The 18344-nt window shown below is 43.6% G+C and overlaps 1 protein-coding gene across 1 annotated transcript in view; it reads right to left on the reverse strand.

Annotated features, from left to right (window-relative positions):
- Positions 1-688: 688 nt before the first annotated feature.
- Positions 689-18344, reverse strand: part of pde1ca (phosphodiesterase 1C, calmodulin-dependent a) — a 49420-nt gene continuing 31764 nt past the window's right edge. The window contains exon 15 of the mRNA XM_041066323.1: positions 689-863. Coding sequence (XP_040922257.1) covers positions 689-863 — 175 coding nt within the window. The remainder of the gene's footprint in view (positions 864-18344) is intronic.

Below are 18344 nucleotides of genomic sequence, written 5' to 3' on the forward strand. Positions count from 1 at the left end.
GTTTTCCAGCCCATACAAGTGTGTATGCCTCATATGCAGGATTTGGCACTCCTAGGACAGCTTTTGCAAAAAAACGTTTATTTGGCCTCTTTGCCAGTTTTCTAAACAGGTGAGGTACTTAGAGCTGAAATGAAAGCTGGTGATGAAATGTGCTGCTGGTGTCAAAATAAGGCTTTTATTTTTTTAGCAAGGAAAAGCTATTCTCGACAAGAAGAATTTTCCAGCCCATTGGACGTTTCAAATCATCTTCAATGTCATTGCTATATTAAGTTCTTTTAAAACACAACAGCTTTTCAACACTGCATATTATAATGAAGAAGTTGCAATGGAGTCTTAATCTAAATTTGTGTGTAAATTTGTCTAAAATATGATTTAAATGGATTTTGAGTGCATTCAGAAGCTCCCTGCATTCAGAAGAGACAACTGAGACACTCTCTCCAAGCACTAATAAACCTCGGATTTTGATATATGAATAGACCAGATCTCTGTTTGTCCATTTTGATCTCACGTTATTAATAATTTTATCAACATCTATGGTAACAATGGTGCATGTTTGATGAATTAACAGACTCTTTTTTCCCTTTTTTTCATCATTATTTACCATTGTCATGCCTATGCCTGCCCAAAGCTACCAGCACCACCAACATTGCTTGCAGGATGTCTTACTTGAGTAAGAGAAAATAAGAGATCAGCATTCACCTTTGGCTGCCTGGGCCTTCCATAACTCCCTGTTGTGATGAATCTCTTGGTTCCATGTGGCCTTGAAACTCTTGAAGTCCAATGTAGTCAGCAAGCAGCTGCCCTCTGAGCCTGTACTCTTCACACTGGAATGCTTTCCATCGCTGCCACTAACACTGTGGACACTGTGGACATTCACATGCATGGGCACAACACATACACACACAAACATTAAGTCATAAACATGCACATGTACACCAGCTATTAAAAGGACCTGTCTTGCGACAGTGTCTGTCTCTATTGTCACTAAAAGAGACACCTTTTAGGTTACACTTGATAATTTAATTGAGCATTATTCTAATAGAAAAGGACATTTTGGAAAGAGTGCACCATCTTGCATTTGCTCAGAAGGCATTAGGGACAACTGTTTTGATGTGGGTTACACAGTCTGCCCGTGGTGCCGCCACCAAAATGACCCTTCGCCAACACACAGGAAATGGATGTATTTGTGCCTGTCTCTCCCACATACTTCATCCAATGTGGATGAAAAAAATCAGGCATGACGAGCATGTGATTCTGAATAGATTGATATGCTAATATGATGATATCATCACAGCGCCACCTAATGGCAGTCTTTAATTTTTTTCTTCAATTAACTCCCTCTAGGGAAATCATCCAATGGAGCTGAAATTTTCTCATGTTGCTCTTAAGACACTATTGTCCAAAATGTGAAAAGCTTTTCTCTACGTTATACAATGTGGGCAGAGCACCGCCGCAAACTAACCCTGCGATTTGTGAAAATGAGGATTTGGGGTTTTTCCCACTTATCATCCATTCTGGCTAATATTCCGCCTTGAAACCTATAATCCCCTACAAGTCTTGCCACAGGGCACCGTTTTAGCACAATTGGGCATGGTCAACTCAGCTCTGCAGCGCGCCCTAGAGTGTGAAAATATTCCAAGACCCACAGACTTGAAATTCGGTACACAGGTGCAACACGTCCATACAAGAATAAAAGTTTCTTGGAGGAAAGTTATATCTACAGGAAGTCCACCATTTTGGAAAAATGCCACCATTCTGCGTTTTGCACAGTTTGTACTTTAACAAACTTGTCCTAGGAGAATCATCTGATCACGTTGAAAATTGCTCTAGTTGCTCTTAAGGCCTTAATGACTAAACGTTGTGAAAATCTTTGGTCTGGCTCACACGGTCTGGCCATGGCGCCACCATGAAATTGACCCCTTGCCAACACAGGAAATGGATGTAAGAGAATAAGTGTACACCCTTATGCCAAAAAGGCGATTTATGACCCCCACCACGTGGCGTAAATCCCGCCCCTTGATGACGTCACTCCCCAACCCCGCCTCTATGACATCACTTCCTAGACCCTCCCACTGTATCCCCCGCCCCCCCAAATGACATCACTTCTTAGGCCCTCCCACTGTATCCCCCCACCCCCTTTTCTGACATCACTTCATTCATCCTACCCCCTTGATTGTTTTTTCATTCCCTTCAAGACAACATGAAACATATATAAACAAATATAAATAAATTAGGGGCGTTTGATGTGAACATTTGTGTGTGCTTGATGTGAACATTTGTGTGTGCTTGATGTGAACATTTAGATGTACTTGATGTAAACATTGGCTGTAGCTCCTTTCTCCTTGTGCTGTGGTCACATGGAAAAGAGTGCAAAGTGACAGAGTTTCAGATCAAAGGGTCAATATGCAATGTTGTAGACTCTAAGGCGTCTCGTGACGAGGCATTTGTTGATTCGAGCGTGTCACAAAGGTGAGAAATAATGTCTCCTTCCTCCATTTGCTTCCGTCGCTCCTATCCCTGGGAAAACCCCTCCCCACATCATCACACCTCTCCAGCAATTTTCTGCAGAGCGCTTATATAGGTTCTGACAGACTTTCAAAGTTGCATACGAGGCAGTATAGCAGTCATCATGTCGGGAAAAATGAGGTGTGACAACGATCGCAGAGCGGTTTTCTCGGTGCCAGAGGGAAATCAATATGGCGAGGGTCTGCGACGAAAGACCAGACAGGCAACCCGCAAGACAAACGACGTGATCCGTGAAGAAACGGTGATAGAAGACGTCGTAAGGCAGTCTCAGCAAAAGACGCCCGATGTATCTGGTTCGATGATTAGTGAGACACCTGTAAACGTCTATGAAGACATGCCTTCAACACCAAATGCTCCAAAGAAAACGACGATGTATCTGTGACGACTGCAGATGCCAGCCGCTGCTTCTCTGAAAAAAGAATGGTCTTTAGAGCCCTATGGACTGTGTGGATGGTGGGGTTATGTGTTTAAGTACGAAACAGGGGAGCTGTGGATGTATCAGCGGGATCAGGATGAAGCTTTGGGTGCTCTGTCCAACATAGCTACACTGACTTCAGTCGATTGAGGTATGATGAAACTCTTGCTAGCCCGTTGACGCATCGAGAAGGCTGCCGTCCGTGATTCCCCAGCATCGGCTAGCTTGCAGCTTCTCCCCACTGATGCGGAGCTTGCACAGAAAAAGATCATTTTCGGCGCCTTTGGCTGTCCAAAACTACACCCTGTGGCCGATGATTCCTACGGGTCAGCCTGCGACGTCTGAGGATTCGGCTAGTGAGGAGCTCCTTGTCTTGGAGTATTTCAATTCAGACTGCGGTGTATTCCGCACATTATTAGCCCTGCCATTTCATGTCTGGCATGAAATGATGAATCAAGCAGAAGGAAATATCGCTAGTCTTTTCTGTAGCTGTCGCAACTGGAGGGATGCTTTAGTGGTGAAAAAAACCTTGTCCTTCTAGACTTTGCCAAGCCCCACCTCTCTGCAACATCCTCCTAGACCACACCTCAAAATCACACCTATAAAAGAGACTTGGAAAAGACAAAAGATACATTTGCTGACAAGATGGAACACGATGAGGCCTGCTGTTTAAAAGGGGGATTCATGCGCTCAACCAATCATGACCTATCCCAGAGGGATCTGCTTCAATTCCGACGGGTCGGCAGAATCGAGGTCGCCAAGCTTCGTACTGTACTACAGTCCTCACCGCCTCCATCCCCTGCCTCAGACACGGAGGAGGCCCCGGTTCCGGCTTCACAGTCGTCCTCACCACAACCGCCTCCACCACCACCCTCATCCCCCGCCTCAGACACCGAGGACACCGAGGACTCCCTGACCCCTGCTTCCCACCCTCCCTCACCACCTTCTTCAATTGACCAAGTTGATGGTTGGGTCTCATCAACGTTAATCGAGACTGTAAAATCCGGCTTGTACCATCTGCTCAACCTGATTCTTCACAAGTTCCTCCGTGACAACTGCTACGGGTGTCTGGTCAACCATCCTAGCCAGACCCAGCACCTGTGTCTAGAAGTACTCGAAGAAGGTTTTTACCAGACCAACTACTGATGAAGAAGCACAGCATAGTACATTTTGCTACAGCCAGCGAACTGAAGGCCTCTGTGATTGAAAGATTTAACCGTACGCTAGAATGTGGAGATATTTTACAGCCAACAACACCCGTCGATACCTCGATGTCTTACAACATCTGGTACACAGCTACAACAACAGCTACCATAGCAGTATTAAAATGAGTCCTATGCAGGTGACCTCTGAGAACGTCTCCCAAGTGTTTCAAAATCTGTACGGCACATTTCCCTCTCGACACCGAGAGGCGCCAAAGATGAAGTTTAAGAAAGGGGAACTGGTCAGAATATCCAAACTACGAGGGAGGTTTGATAAAAAATATGAACAAAGTTTCACAGATGAAGTATTTACGGTGTCAGACTGTCTACCTCGCGCTCCTCCCGTATACAAACTCAAAGATTACGACGGGGAACCTATCCAGGGATCGTTTTATGAAGCCGAGTTGCAGAAAGTAAAAATGACTAAAGACAGAACGTACCAAATGGAAGAAATTTTGAAACAGCGTACCGTCAGGGGTGTAAAACAGGTTTTAGTACGTTGGAAAAATTGGCCTGAGAAATTCAACAGCTGGGTTAAAGCCTCAGATCTGAAAGACATTTAAATCTGCCTGTATCACATGCTTTCATTATTCATTCCCTAGTCTCTGGTTCTGTATGGACCCTTCAAACCAAGATGGGTTTTACGTTACCCTGCCTTCCAATGCCAGCATGGAAATGTTTAGAAATAACACCAGTTCCAGTTACACGACGGATCTGGCTAAACCCATCGAATTGAGCGGAGACTGGGTAGTAGGTCTCTGTGAAATTGTTTACCCCCACACCTGGTATAACTTATCTCCGAACGGGGCTTATTTTTTATTGTCAAAAATAAAAGAAGGTCAACCGCCTGACAGAGTAGAGTCGGGGACGAACGTGATATTTGGTAAGGGAGGATATTATGACAATCCAAAAGAACTCCTGGATCATATACTCCCGGCATTAAAAAAGCGCATCCCCGGCGCCAGCATTTCTTTCAACAACGTGACCAAGCACTTTGAATTCAAAGGAGATGGTCATCACAAAATCCTCGTCCGCGGACGCTTGGCTTACATGCTAGGCCTAAAACCGGATGAGTGGTGGACTCTTGGAATTGACCGTCTCGCCACCTACCCTGCCGATGTTGACGCAGGACTCAATAACTTGTACGTTTACACGGACCTCATTCAGTATCTGTCATGACTAGCCCCTAAGGGGGCTGATTTTGGATCTATCTGGGACTCTAGTTTAAGTTTTGGTTATAGTTCCTGTTTTATTTTGAAATTTCTGCCCTTGTGTATCTGGCCTTGTTGTACTTCCTGTCTTTGTCTTGTTTCCCGCTTTTGTCATTGTTTTCCCCGCCCTAATTGGTTCCACCTGTCCCCCTTACCTGTGTGTGTATATATAGTCTGCGTTTCCCTTTGTCCAGTGTCAGTTCGTTTTTTGTCTCATGTTTTGTCCCAAGCCGTCGTCATGTTCTTGTCTCACGTTTTGTCTCAAGTCATGTTTGGTCTCTTGCCCTTGGCTCATGTATTTTGCTTCTTTTTGGATCTCTCGTCTTCATAATACCCCAGGTCAGGTTTTGTATTGTTTTGTTACTTTGTTTCTTGTTTTACCTTTTTCCTCGTAAGAGAGATTTTGTGTTCTAGTTTGGTATCTTTTTAGTGCCTTTTTCCCCTTAATGGGTGATCTTTTGTTTGTCACTTTGTTTGAATAAAATATCATTAGTTTGAACTACGTCTGAGGGGTTCTTGCATTTGGGTCCAAGTCCTTGCCTCCTTCATTAGACGTGACAGTATCAGCCCGTGGGGGATAGTTACTTGCCGCTTTTGGGAGTGGTCAACATCAAAGGGGTTTTTGGAGACACGGTGAGCATCAGGTATCATACAGTACATTACGTACCGGTGTCAAAAAAGTACATTAAAAATATCCACATTGAGATCAAAACGGATCGCAACAAGCACATAAACTTTGTTTACGGCAAGACAATCGTCAAGCTACACTTTAAACCAGCTACCTTTCGACGTTGAATACCTTCTGTATATAAATAAATAAATAAAGTGTCCCAAATGAGGGAGTCTATGCAACAGCCCCAGCATGCACACAGACAGCTGCCGCCAGTAGGGGAGCTAATGGCGCATCAGGTGTGCATTTCTCAGTTCAGCAGATGCAGAACCCACCACAGGGATATTGGTTCCATCCAGGCCCCAGACACCTGCTTTTCACAAAAAGTGAAAAGCAGGCTAAAAGAGCTACATTGATAGGGGAAAAGCATATTGTTGCACTGCAGCCGATTGTTGTGCATTCAAGGTCCAAGGTTTCAGGCTTTGTGGCTTTTTGGGATTCAGGTGACAGTAATTGATTAGCTATGGAAAGAAACAAACCTACCTGATGTGAGATTAAGAGGCATTTCAGAAATTTTAGACATAACACAAGGTCTAGACATTCAGGCAGCAAATGGGGAGAGCATGCCATATTCAGGTTGGGTTGATGTAACTTTCAGGTTAGCTTCAGGGGCTGCATCTAACATAGAAGTTATTGTCCCCATACTTGTAATGAAGGGTGGTAAGCTTGCTCAACCTATCATTGGTTCCAATGTAATTGAGGTAATTATAGAGAGTGAATTGAAACAATCCTCCACTATTGACAGGGAGCAGCTAAGTAAAACAGTAAGGGCAGCATTGCCAGTTGTGTGTGTTACAAAAAAGATGGGAGTCTACGACTGTGTATTGATTTCCGAGAAGTGAACAGAAAGTCTCTCCCTGCCACCCTGATCCCCAGGGTGCAAGACATAATGGATGGCCAAGGAGGAAACTTATGGTTCTCCCTCTTGGATCAAGGGAAAGCATACCACCAAGGGAAAGCTTCATGGCAAAGGAGAGCAGACCCATGACTTTTGTGACACCATGGGGTCTCTATGAATGGATCAGAATCCCCTTCAGCCTGATGAATTCAAAGGATTCAATTCAAAGGATTCAAAGGCTTTTATTGTCAATTCACCATATGTCAGACATACAGGGGAATCGAAATGTTGTTTCTTCTCTCAACAATGTGTGTTTTACAATATAAATAAACAATTTAAATAAAACCAGCTAAATAAACAAACTTTCACTACAATATAAATATATAGTAAAGAAATATATGGAAAACAAATATATGGAAAACAAATATATGGAAAACAATATATATATATATATATATATATATATATATATGTATACATATAAATATGAATATGAAAATTGCAGATTGCTGAATAGTGCAAATGGTTATGTGCAAGTTGGCCAAAAGATTGTCTTAGTTACAGAGTCCAGGTGGCAGTGGGGGTGGGGGGTGGGGGTCAGCAGAGTTGGAGTCCAGGGGCGGGGGGCAGGGGGGGGAGGTAGTGTACAGAGTTCAGTGTCCTGACAGCCTGGTGGATGAAGCTGTTGGACAGTCTTGTGGAGCGGGCCCGGAGGCATGGGAACCGTCTCCCTGAAGGCAGGAGGCTGAAGTGGGGGTGTGAGGGGTGTGAGTTGTCTTCCACAATGTTGATGGCTCTGCGGGTGATGCGTGTGTTATAAATGTCTGTGAGCGGCAACAGAGGGACACCGATGATCTTGCTGGCTGCATTCACTATGCGTTGCAGTGTCTTTCGGCAGGAGGCAGTGCAGCCTCTGTACCACACAGTGATGCAGCCAGTGATGATGCTCTCAATGGTGCCCCGGTAGAAAGAGCACATGATGGGAGGTGGGACATGGGCTCTTCTCAGTTTGCGGAGGAAGTAGAGGCGTTTTTGAGCTTTCTTGGCCAGCTGTGTTGTGTTTATTGTCCAGGAGAAGTCCTCAGAAATGTGCACCCCCAGGAACTTGGTGCTGTTCACCCTCTCCACTGCAGCGCCGTCGATGGTCAGTGGGAGATGCTGTGAAGGCCTTCTCCTGAAGTCGATAACCATCTCTTTGGTCTTTCCCACGTTGAGGAAGAGATTGTTATCCTTGCACCACTGGACCAGTTGGCTCACCTCAGTCCTGTAGTTTGCCTCATCCTGGTTGGTGATGAGGCCCACCACGGTCGTGTCATCCGCAAACTTGATGATGTGGTTGGTGTTGTGGCTGGGTACGCAGTCGTGAGTCAGCAGGGTGAAGAGTAGCGGGCTGAGTACACAACCTTGTGGAGCCCCTGTGCTCAGCATGATGGTCCTGGAGGTTTTGCTGCCAGCCCTTACCTTTTGTGGTCTCTCTGATAAAAAGTCCAGCACCCAGTTACACAGAGAGGTCTTGACTCCCAGGCATCCCAATTTGTGTGTTAGCTGCTGGGGGATGATTGTATTAAATGCTGAGCTAAAATCTAGAAACAGCATTCGCACATAAGAGTCTTTGGAGTCAAGGTGGGTGAGGGCTGGGTGGAGTGCGGCTACGATGGTATCCTCAGTAGACCTGTTGGTCCTGTATGCAAACTGAAACGGGTCATGGGTTGGGGGGAGGACGGATTTGATGGTCTGCATAACCAGCCGCTCGAAGCACTTCATTATGATGGGTGTCAGTGCTACGGGCCGGTAGTCATTGTGGCTGGACGGGTGTGGTTTCTTTGGTACCGGTATTATTGTGGTGGCCTTGAAACACTTGGGGACGACCGCTTGGCTCAGGGAGATGTTGAAAATGTCAGTTAAGACATCCTTGAGCTCCTCAGCACAGTCCTTTAGGACCCGACCAGGTATGTTGTCCGGTCCAGCTGCCTTGCGTGGGTTGATCCTAGAAAGGACCTTCCTCACACTGGCTGAAGATAAGGACACAGCCTGCTCGTCCGGAGGAGGTGATGATTTCTGTGCTGGTGTGGTGTTCTGTGTCTCAAAGCGCCCAAAGAAGTCGTTGAGGCTGTTCAGCAGTGAGATGTCACTGTCACAGGTTTGTGGGGGGGGGGGGGGTTGTAGTCAGTGAGGGTTCGAATGCCTCTCCACAGGCTTTGTGTGTCCCTGGTGTTACTGAAGTGGCTGGTTATTTTCTTGCTGTATTGTTGTTTTGCTACTTTGATTCCACGGGACAGGTTGGCTCTGGCTGTTGCTAGCCCTGCAGCGTCCCCAGCCCTGAAGGCTGAGTCCCGAGCCCTCAGGAGCCTGTGGACCTCGCCTGTCAACCATGGTTTCTGGTTAGCTCGGATGGTAATGGTTTTTCTGTGGGTGACATCGTCAATGCACTTTGTGATGTATGCAGTGACAGCATCGGTGTATTCTTCAATGTCTGTGTGGTTATTGTTTGTAGCAGCCTGTTTGAAAATATCCCAGTCCGTTGTGTGGAAACAGTCTTTCAGTGCTGAGCAGGCCTCCTCTGGCCACACACGTACCTCTCTTTGGGTTGGTCTGATGACTCTCACCTTTGGTCTGTACGCAGGTCTCAGCAGGATGGTGATGTGGTCTGAGAGACCCAGGTGGGGGAGGGGGGAGGCCTTGTATGCTCCTTTGTGGTTTGTGTAGACAAAGTCCAGTGTGTTGTTTTCCCTGGTAGGGAAGTCAACATGCTGATGTAACTGAGGCAGAAAAACCTTTAAGTCTGCGTGGTTGAAGTCCCCAGCTGTTATGATAAACCCGTCTGGGTGTGCAGTCTGTTGTTCGTTGATGGCCTGGTAGAGTGGGCCGAGTGCTTCGCTCTTCTCTCTGGTGTTAGCGGTGGGGGGAATGTAAACAGCGACCAGCAGAACCGCTGTAAATTCCCTCGGTAGATATAAGGGCCTGCACTTCAAGATGACGAACTCCACCCGTGGCGAACAATGTTTATGCACAACAACAACATTCCGACACCATGCGTCGCTGATGTAAACACAGACTCCCCCGCCGCGAGTCTTACCTCCCTCCACAGGGACACGGTCGGCGCGGTAGCATGTTAGTCCAGCTAGCTTGATAGCAGAGTCCGGGATGTTGTCATTCAGCCATGTTTCCATAAAAATGGAAACACAGCAGTCCCTCACATCACGCTGTGCAGATCTAAGGAGTTTTATGTGGTCCATCTTATTATCCAGTGATCTTACATTGGCTAGGATCAGTGATGGTATCGCTGGTCTGTGTGGGCTAGCTGCTAGCCTAGCCTGGATGCCTCCTCGCTTGCCCCGCTTCTGCTTTCTTTCACACCGCTTCCGACGTCTCCTCTCACGGTGGGAAGCAGCAGGCGAGGCCGTTGATCGATCGGGCCGGCGGAGTAATCCGAGGCTCTTGAGTTCCTCAGACAGTGCTTGATCGAGACAGTAGTTTGTTGCTCCAGCTGCCTTTCAGCGCTGTATGGAAGAATGTCTGGAAGGGTTGAGGGATGACATCTGTATTCCATATTTAGATGACACCCTAGTTTTCAGTATAACTTTCGAGGATCATGTTGAGCATGTGCGAATAGTGCTGCAGTGGCTACAGCAGCATGGAATAAAGCTGAAACCCAGTAAGTGTGAAGTGTTCAAATGTGAAGCTACTTGGGATGTATCGTGTCAGCTCAGGCTCAGAAAGGAAAGTACAAAGGGGCACCTTCAAGAATGTCCTGTGACATAGAGACGATGATGGAAGATTGCACAGAGGAAAAGTCTTCTCCTTCTGTACAGGCAACAGTACAGGCTGCTGAAATTAATGTGTTACACACAACATAGTCTGTGATGGCTGTTGAATATGCAGAAACAAATGAGGACATGCCTGTGCCCTTTACAGCAGCAGCTATCTGTCAAGCTCAGAGAGATGATCAAAATATTGGCCCAGTCATCGCCTGCGAGCAGTCAAATGAAAGGCCTGTGGGACAATGGTTAAAATCATTCAGTGCAAAAAGCAAGTGTCTTCTCCGTGACTGGGATAAACTCAGCTTTGATGAAAATGGGATACTTTGCTGAAAGACTGTAACTAGATCACAACTTGTTCTGCCTGAAACCTGTAAGCTAACAGTTTTAAAACATCTCCACAATGAAATGGGACACCAAGGTGGTTCCACATCTTGGTGTCCCATCATTTGCACAACATCACTTGTTCGAGATCATTTCTTGGCCACACATGCAGCAAAAGATAGAGCACTATGTCACTCAAAGCTGTAACTGCCTGAAACAGAAAAGACCCAATAAAGAAACAAGAGCCCCACTCACCCCAATTGTCACTACTCCACCATTCGAACTTGTGTGCATTGACTTTCTACAGCTAGACAAGTGTAAAGGTGGATATGAATACATACTGGTAATAGTAGATCATTATACAGGCTTTGCACAAGCCTATGCCGCAACATCAAAATCTGCCAAAACTGTTGCTGATAAGATAACACTACCGGGGTGAATATTTTTGCAAGGCACTAAAGTTTTATGTGTCATATGCTATATATACAACATATATATATAGATGTCTGTCCTATACAAATATATTCCTGGAATTACTACTTCTGTGAACTGTTAAAGGAATATTAAGGTCATCTTAAAATCAAAAACTGTTAAATGTGAAAAAAGTTGGAAATGGCCATATAATCATTAAGTACTGAGATTACTATATAAGTTTCATGTGTCACTTTATTTGAGGGGACATCAATAGGGTAGGTAATGACACAGGCCTTGACATTTGGGGCTGTGGCCCCAAAAATTGTAAACCTTAGCCCCAAATAATTCTCCATTTTAAGAGGTCTCTCAGTACATAACTGAATGTCAGTAAAAAAAAAAGATGTCAGTGTTGTGAGTTTGTATCTTTAGTGAACAGTGTTGTTTTTTATTTTATCTTCAGTGAACAGAGACAAGACTAGTCAGGGGTTTATAGGAAAATACATGGAAATACTTGTGTCTTATTGGGTGACCGGTCTCTGTCAGTTCATCAGTTTATGGGGTTACTATGGCATATGTTAGCTCACATGGTCAGTCAGTGTGAGAAAAAATGGACAAGCAGATTTTTTTTGCTGTGCTGAAGTGGGATAAATTTAACTAGATAATATAATTTCAAAAAGACAGAATTCAGTCATTGTCTTCATTTTTCCACAGGTAAGAATATTTTTTCATGTTTGACTCCATCTATTGAGGTGGGAATTGTTCATAACAAGGTTAAGTCACTTTGAGTAGTTAGCCTTTTCAGCTCTTGTTTGTGAAATTGCCAGTGCATTGTATTGATTTTCACTCAAGGAGGCCTAGTAATAATAGTTGTAGGTATCTGATATGCTCATTTTGGTTTGGAATATTCATGTGCAAATTATATAGTGAATCAAATCTAAACTCTTCCACCCTTCTCCATTTTTCACACTTTCAAGCAATGATACAGTCTATTTAGAAGTACTTTTTTAAAAGTTTTTTGATGGAGGGTTAACAGTCCAGCTAGCTCCCATCAGTAATGATCAGATCATGAATCATGAATTACTGAGGAACTACTCTGTACCTACTCAATTTTATGTGTCACTTTGGGGTGCACAAAAAGTAACTAATGATTAAGTGGCTGATTCAGCCAATCGGGAAAAGCTTATGAAAAAAAACTAGCCATTATTACTTTTGACAGATACGCATAAAATAATAATTACCTAATGATTCATTGATACAATATCTCCTAGTCTGTTCTCTAATAACTCATCACTATCTGCTATATAGCTCTCAATTCAGTTAGGAACTGCTCATTAACGATTCATTATATTATGCACCTGATTCATTCCTTACTAATTCCTCAGTACTAACGTTTTTGTGTACTGTACTGTGAAGTATTACCCATTGTTTTCATTTCATCATAAAGACTAATTAACTGCAATCATCTACAAGTCACACAGTTTATCAGATTAATGACAAGCTGATTCCTTGTAAAGAGCTAGTCATAGCCTCTCATCTCATGGCACTACACTGACATCTAGTGTCAAAATTATGGTTTTTTTTTTTTTTTTTTTTTTTTTGAGTCACGTGGGACCGCTGACCAAGATGGCAGCTTAAGCAGAGCCTCCTGTCAAACCCCTCGATCTCCCCTGAATTTCTTATGAATGCTGTTTGACTTTCTCTACCATAACAGTCTTATCATAGTGCCCTTATTTCCCTGACACGGGGTCCGTTAACGAGGCTGGAATATGTCAAGTCTAAATCCTAAAACAAGGTTGGCGAAACAGGCAGCTAGCGCTGCTAACGCGGCTAACGCGGCTAGCACTCACAGGTCAGCTAACACCGTTACGGATGAAGCACAGAGCCGAGAAGAGGGTCCGCCGAGTCCGGTGGCATTGAACGTCTTGACGGAGTTACAGTCTACTTTGGAGAAGGCCATGCGGGAAATGGCTCAGGTGAGCAGCATTCTGCAGGACTTGCAAGCAGACGTTTCAATGGTGAAAACATCGCAAGCCAAAATGGTAACGGATGTTGCTGATCTTTATGATAAATTTGAGCAAGCGGAGGCGCGTATCATGGATTTGGAAGTGGAAAATGGACGGCTGGATAAAGAAGTGAATGAGAGAGCGCGACAGTATGAAGAGTTGCAGAGGGCAGTGCAGGACTTGGAGAACAGAGACAGACGCGTAAACCTTCGACTGGTGGGAGTGAAAGAGCGATCTGAAAACGGCAAACCGAGGGAGCTGGTAAGAGCCATCATATCAGATGCATTGGGCATTGACTTGTCTGAGACTGAGTTGCAGCGGGCACACCGCTCCCCGGGGCCGTTACCGGATGAGGGGCGACCACCGAGGCCGATTATCATACGCTTTCTTAACTATCTGGAGAGGGAGAGAGTCCTCGCAGCTGCAAGACAACGATTTCGGGACAAGGGTGGAATTATCTGGAACGACTGTAAGATCTCCTTCTTTCCTGACATGACAAAGGCAGTGGTGGAGAAGCGAAGGAAGTTTACTGAGGTCAGAAGGAAACTTCATGACCTTGATGTTAGATTTACATTGGCGTATCCTGCTACTCTCCGCTTTACGTGGAAAGGAGAGAAGAAAAGTTTTGAGGACCCCCGCAAGGCGATGGAGCTTATTACACAAAAGCCGCAAGAGTAAGAAGACACTGTTGCATTATATGGACATGTGACAGCTTTAGTTTTTACTTTACTGGGACAGTAAAGCTCCGATCACCAGGATTCACAGCCATTGGAACAGAGACAGTCTCGGCAATGGACTACAGTGGAAAACAGGTTTTATTTGTATGGACAGTGAGTGAGGGTTTTTTTTTTTTTTTTTTTTTTTTTTTTTTTTTCTTTCCCATATTCCTCACTCTTCTGCCCAGGGCTTGAGGCTAATTTCGGTTAAATGTTACAGCTAAGAATGGGAAGAGATTGTCGGAAGATATTTTGCAATGTGGAGATTTTGAGGGGATTGGGGGGAATGACCATTGGCAGTGCCCCACGGACCATTAGAGATAGAGAGGGGTTGGGGATAGTTGCTTCCTGGTATATGATTGGAAGTGGGGAGGGGTTGTTCATGTTGTTCTTTTTTATTTATTTATTTATTTATTTTGTTCATTTGTTTTGCAGAGTTTGGTTTTGTTTCTTTTTCGGGTTCAGCACAGACAAGAGTTCTCTAACAGTACACAATTACCTTTTACAGCAAGCGAGGTAATGATTCCTCATATACAAGGCCCACATGTGGGGTTCACATTTCTTTTAATGGACAGTTGAGGAGATAAGTATGGCAAAGAGTATGAAAATTGTCACCTGGAATGTTAATGGCCTATCTAATCCTGTCAAGAGGAAAAAATGTCTTGGCTATCTTAAATCTCAGAATGCAGACGTAGTATTCCTACAGGAGGTACATCTTATTGATAAAGAAGCTGTTAAACTTAAAAGTATGTGGGTAGGTCAAGTATTCTACAGCTGTTTTAATAGTCAGAAACGGGGAGTGGTGATCTTGGTCCACAAGAGGTTGAATTTTGTATGTTTGAATCAACATAAGGATGAGGAGGGGAGGTTCATTTGTGTAGAAGCTAAAATAAATGGGAGTAAAGTAAATTTATGTAATATTTATGCTCCGAATATAGAGGATCCAAATTTCTTTTACAAGATCAATAAACTTTTGGGTGGTCTTGGTGATGGGCAAACAGTGCTAGGAGGGGACTTTAATCAGGTGCAAGATGGTATACTGGATAAAACAAATTATGGCAATCGGATTCCAAGGGATCGGCAGGCAATTCACCAGCTAATAGATGATCTTGGCCTTGCAGATATTTGGAGGCTGATCAATCCCAGAGAAAAAGAGTTTACCTTTTTCTCTCATAAACATAAATCTGCATCAAGAATTGATTACTTCCTAATCTCTAAAACTATGATTAACTCTTGTATTGATTGTAAAATTGGGGTAATCGCACTTACAGACCATGCTACTGTAACGTTAGATGTAATTATTGGAGAGGAGGCTGTTAAGAGTAGCAGATGGAGATGTAATGTGTCTTTATTTCAGGATTCAGCGTTCAAGGATATGTTAGATGAGAAGATTAAATTTTTCTTTCAGATAAACACAGGGTCCACAGATAAATTTAGTACAGTCTGGGATGCGTCTAAAGCTTATATTAGAGGTCAAATTATAGCATATTCGAGTAAAAAGAAAAGAGATAATACTGCAAAAATAATGAAGCTGGAGTCCCAACTAAAAGAAAAAGAAAGAGAGCTATCACTTAATTATAGGGAATCATTATTAAGGGAAGTTTGTAAATTAAAGTTGGACTTGAATGAAATTTATAATAAAAGGGCAGAGTATGCACTCTTCAGAATGAAGGCAAATTTTTTTGAGAATGGGGACAAAGCTAGTAAATTATTGGCAAGGCAGTTAAAACAGCAGGAGGCTAGCTATGTAATCCCAGGGATAAGAAATGAACAGGGGGAAGTGGTCACCAAAATACAGGATATTAATCATACTTTCAAAAACTTTTACTCAAGTCTGTATTCTTCAGATATGCAGATTGATGTAGAAAAAATGCAGACGTTTCTCTCTGGGATTGATCTTCCTCAGCTTCCCTCACATCAGGCAGAGGTCATAGATGCACCGATCACTGAAGCGGAAGTTAGGGCTGCAATTCAGTCCATGAAAACAGGGAAATCGCCGGGAGGGGATGGCTTCCCTATAGAATATTATAAACATAATTTAGATGTATTGGTACCTATTTTGACAGAGCTTTACCGTGAAGCAAATTCTTCGGGATGCCTCCCTGAAACTTTTCATGAAGCGCTTATTTCATTGCTTCTTAAAAAAGACAAAGACCCATTGGACCCTGGTAGCTTCAGGCCAGTTAGTTTAGTGAATGTGGATTGCAAGGTGCTTACAAAGATCTTGGCTATGAGGTTGGAGAAAGTCCTGGCATTGCTTGTGCATCCAGATCAGGTAGGCTTTGTTAAAGGGAGATCATCCTCTGATAATATGAGAAGACTACTCCACTTGATGTGGCTGAGCGACAATAATGATGTACCAGTAGCTGCCTTCTCACTCGACGCTGAGAAGGCATTTGACAGGGTGGAGTGGGGTTTTTTATGGTGTGTATTAGAAAAATTTGGATTTGGGAGGGGGTTTATAAATTGGATTAAGACAATATATGAGAAACCTAGCGCAGCTGTTGTTACAAATGGTCTGATCTCCCCATCTTTCAGGCTGTTTAGGGGTACAAAACAGGGGGACCCCCTGTCCCCACTTCTGTTCACGTTGTTTATTGAGCCATTAGCAGTGGCTATAAGGAAAGAGACAAGAATTAAGGGGGTAGAGGCAGGAGGAAGGGATCATAAACTTTTTTTATACGCGGACGATATTCTTTGTCTGGTCTCTGATCCAGAGTCCTCTACCCAAGTTCTTTTGGATACAATTGAATCATTTTCTCTAATATCTGGTTATAGAATTAACTGGCATAAATCAGAGGCCATGGCTATTTCTAGGACATGTCATTCAGCTATGGTTAGCACTGGTCATTTTAAGTGGCTCACATCTGGTCTGAAATATTTAGGGGTCAAACTGTGTCGTAATATTGCAGATATAATTCATATTAATATGACTCCCCTTCTTACAAAGTTAAAGCATAGTCTTGAGAAGTGGAAAGCGCTTGATTTGACCCTGTGGGGAAAGGTCAACACTATTAAAATGGTGATAGCACCACAATTTAATTATTTGTCAATGATGCTCCCAATATCGATATCTGGGGATATCTTTACACAATACAACCAAATGATAAAAGATTTTTTATGGAATGGAAAGAAGCCGAGGATTAACTTGGAGAAGCTTTATACAACAAGAAGTGATGGTGGACTTTCACTGCCCAATGTAGAGTTGTATAATATTGCTTTTGAAATGGCCAAATTAGCGAAGCATTGGATTTCAGGGAATAATTCTTCAGGATGGGTAAATATAGAGAAAGAAATTACTGCCCCTTTTGGACCTCTCGAAGTTCTTTCACACAAAATTCCATCTTTGAAGGAGCCTGGGGGAAAGGGGATTAACCCAATTCTCCTACACTCTAAGAATGTTTGGACTAAACTTCACAAATTGTTTAAGATTTCACAGTACAAGCAGGTATATTCATCACCCTGGAATAATCCTGCAATAAGGGTGGGTAAAAAGGCGTTCTTTTGGAACACTTGGTTGTCCTGTGGGATAAAACATATAGCTGATCTGGTTAATGACAGAACACCCAAATCCTATCAAGATCTGTGTGATCAGTTCAACTTAAGAAATAAATGTGATCATTGGAAATACTTGCAAATGAAAAGTTGCATGGGTGCGGTAATTAAGCAGCTTCCTAGCGAGGACAATGTGGTGCAACTCTATTTTAAATTACCTCAAAATTGTCAATCAGCTTCCATGTTTTATAAGTTAACTGCAAGAGCATTATATGGTAATGATGAAGGCCATAGGCTTATTTGGCAGAGGGATTTGAATATAGACATTAGTAGGGATTCTTGGCTTAAAATAACTTCCAGGGTGGGTTGGTTTACAAGAGAAGCACGAGGGAAACTTACGCATTATAAGATTCTTCACCGTTACTATTTTACACCAGTTCGTCTTCATAAAATGGGTCTATTGGAGAATAATCTTTGTTGGAAATGCAGAAGGTATGAAGGAACTTTTATACATGCAATATGGGACTGCCCCCACGTTTTCCCTTTTTGGCAGGAAGTAATCAAAACCATTCAAGGCTGGCTTGGGGTACCTTTGCCTAACTCTGCTCAATTTTGTCTCTTGGGGGATAGGTCATGCCTGCCTAATGTTTCTAAACCAGCACATGCTCTGGCCCTTATGGGCTGTATTTCAGCTGCGAGGGTTATCCTTCGTAAATGGAAAAGCCAGGATAGACCTGAATATAGGGATTGGGTTAAGGTAATGACAGACAAT

Source organism: Toxotes jaculatrix, chromosome 20 (assembly GCF_017976425.1).
Source record: "Toxotes jaculatrix isolate fToxJac2 chromosome 20, fToxJac2.pri, whole genome shotgun sequence".
Taxonomy (NCBI): Eukaryota; Metazoa; Chordata; class Actinopteri; family Toxotidae; genus Toxotes; species Toxotes jaculatrix.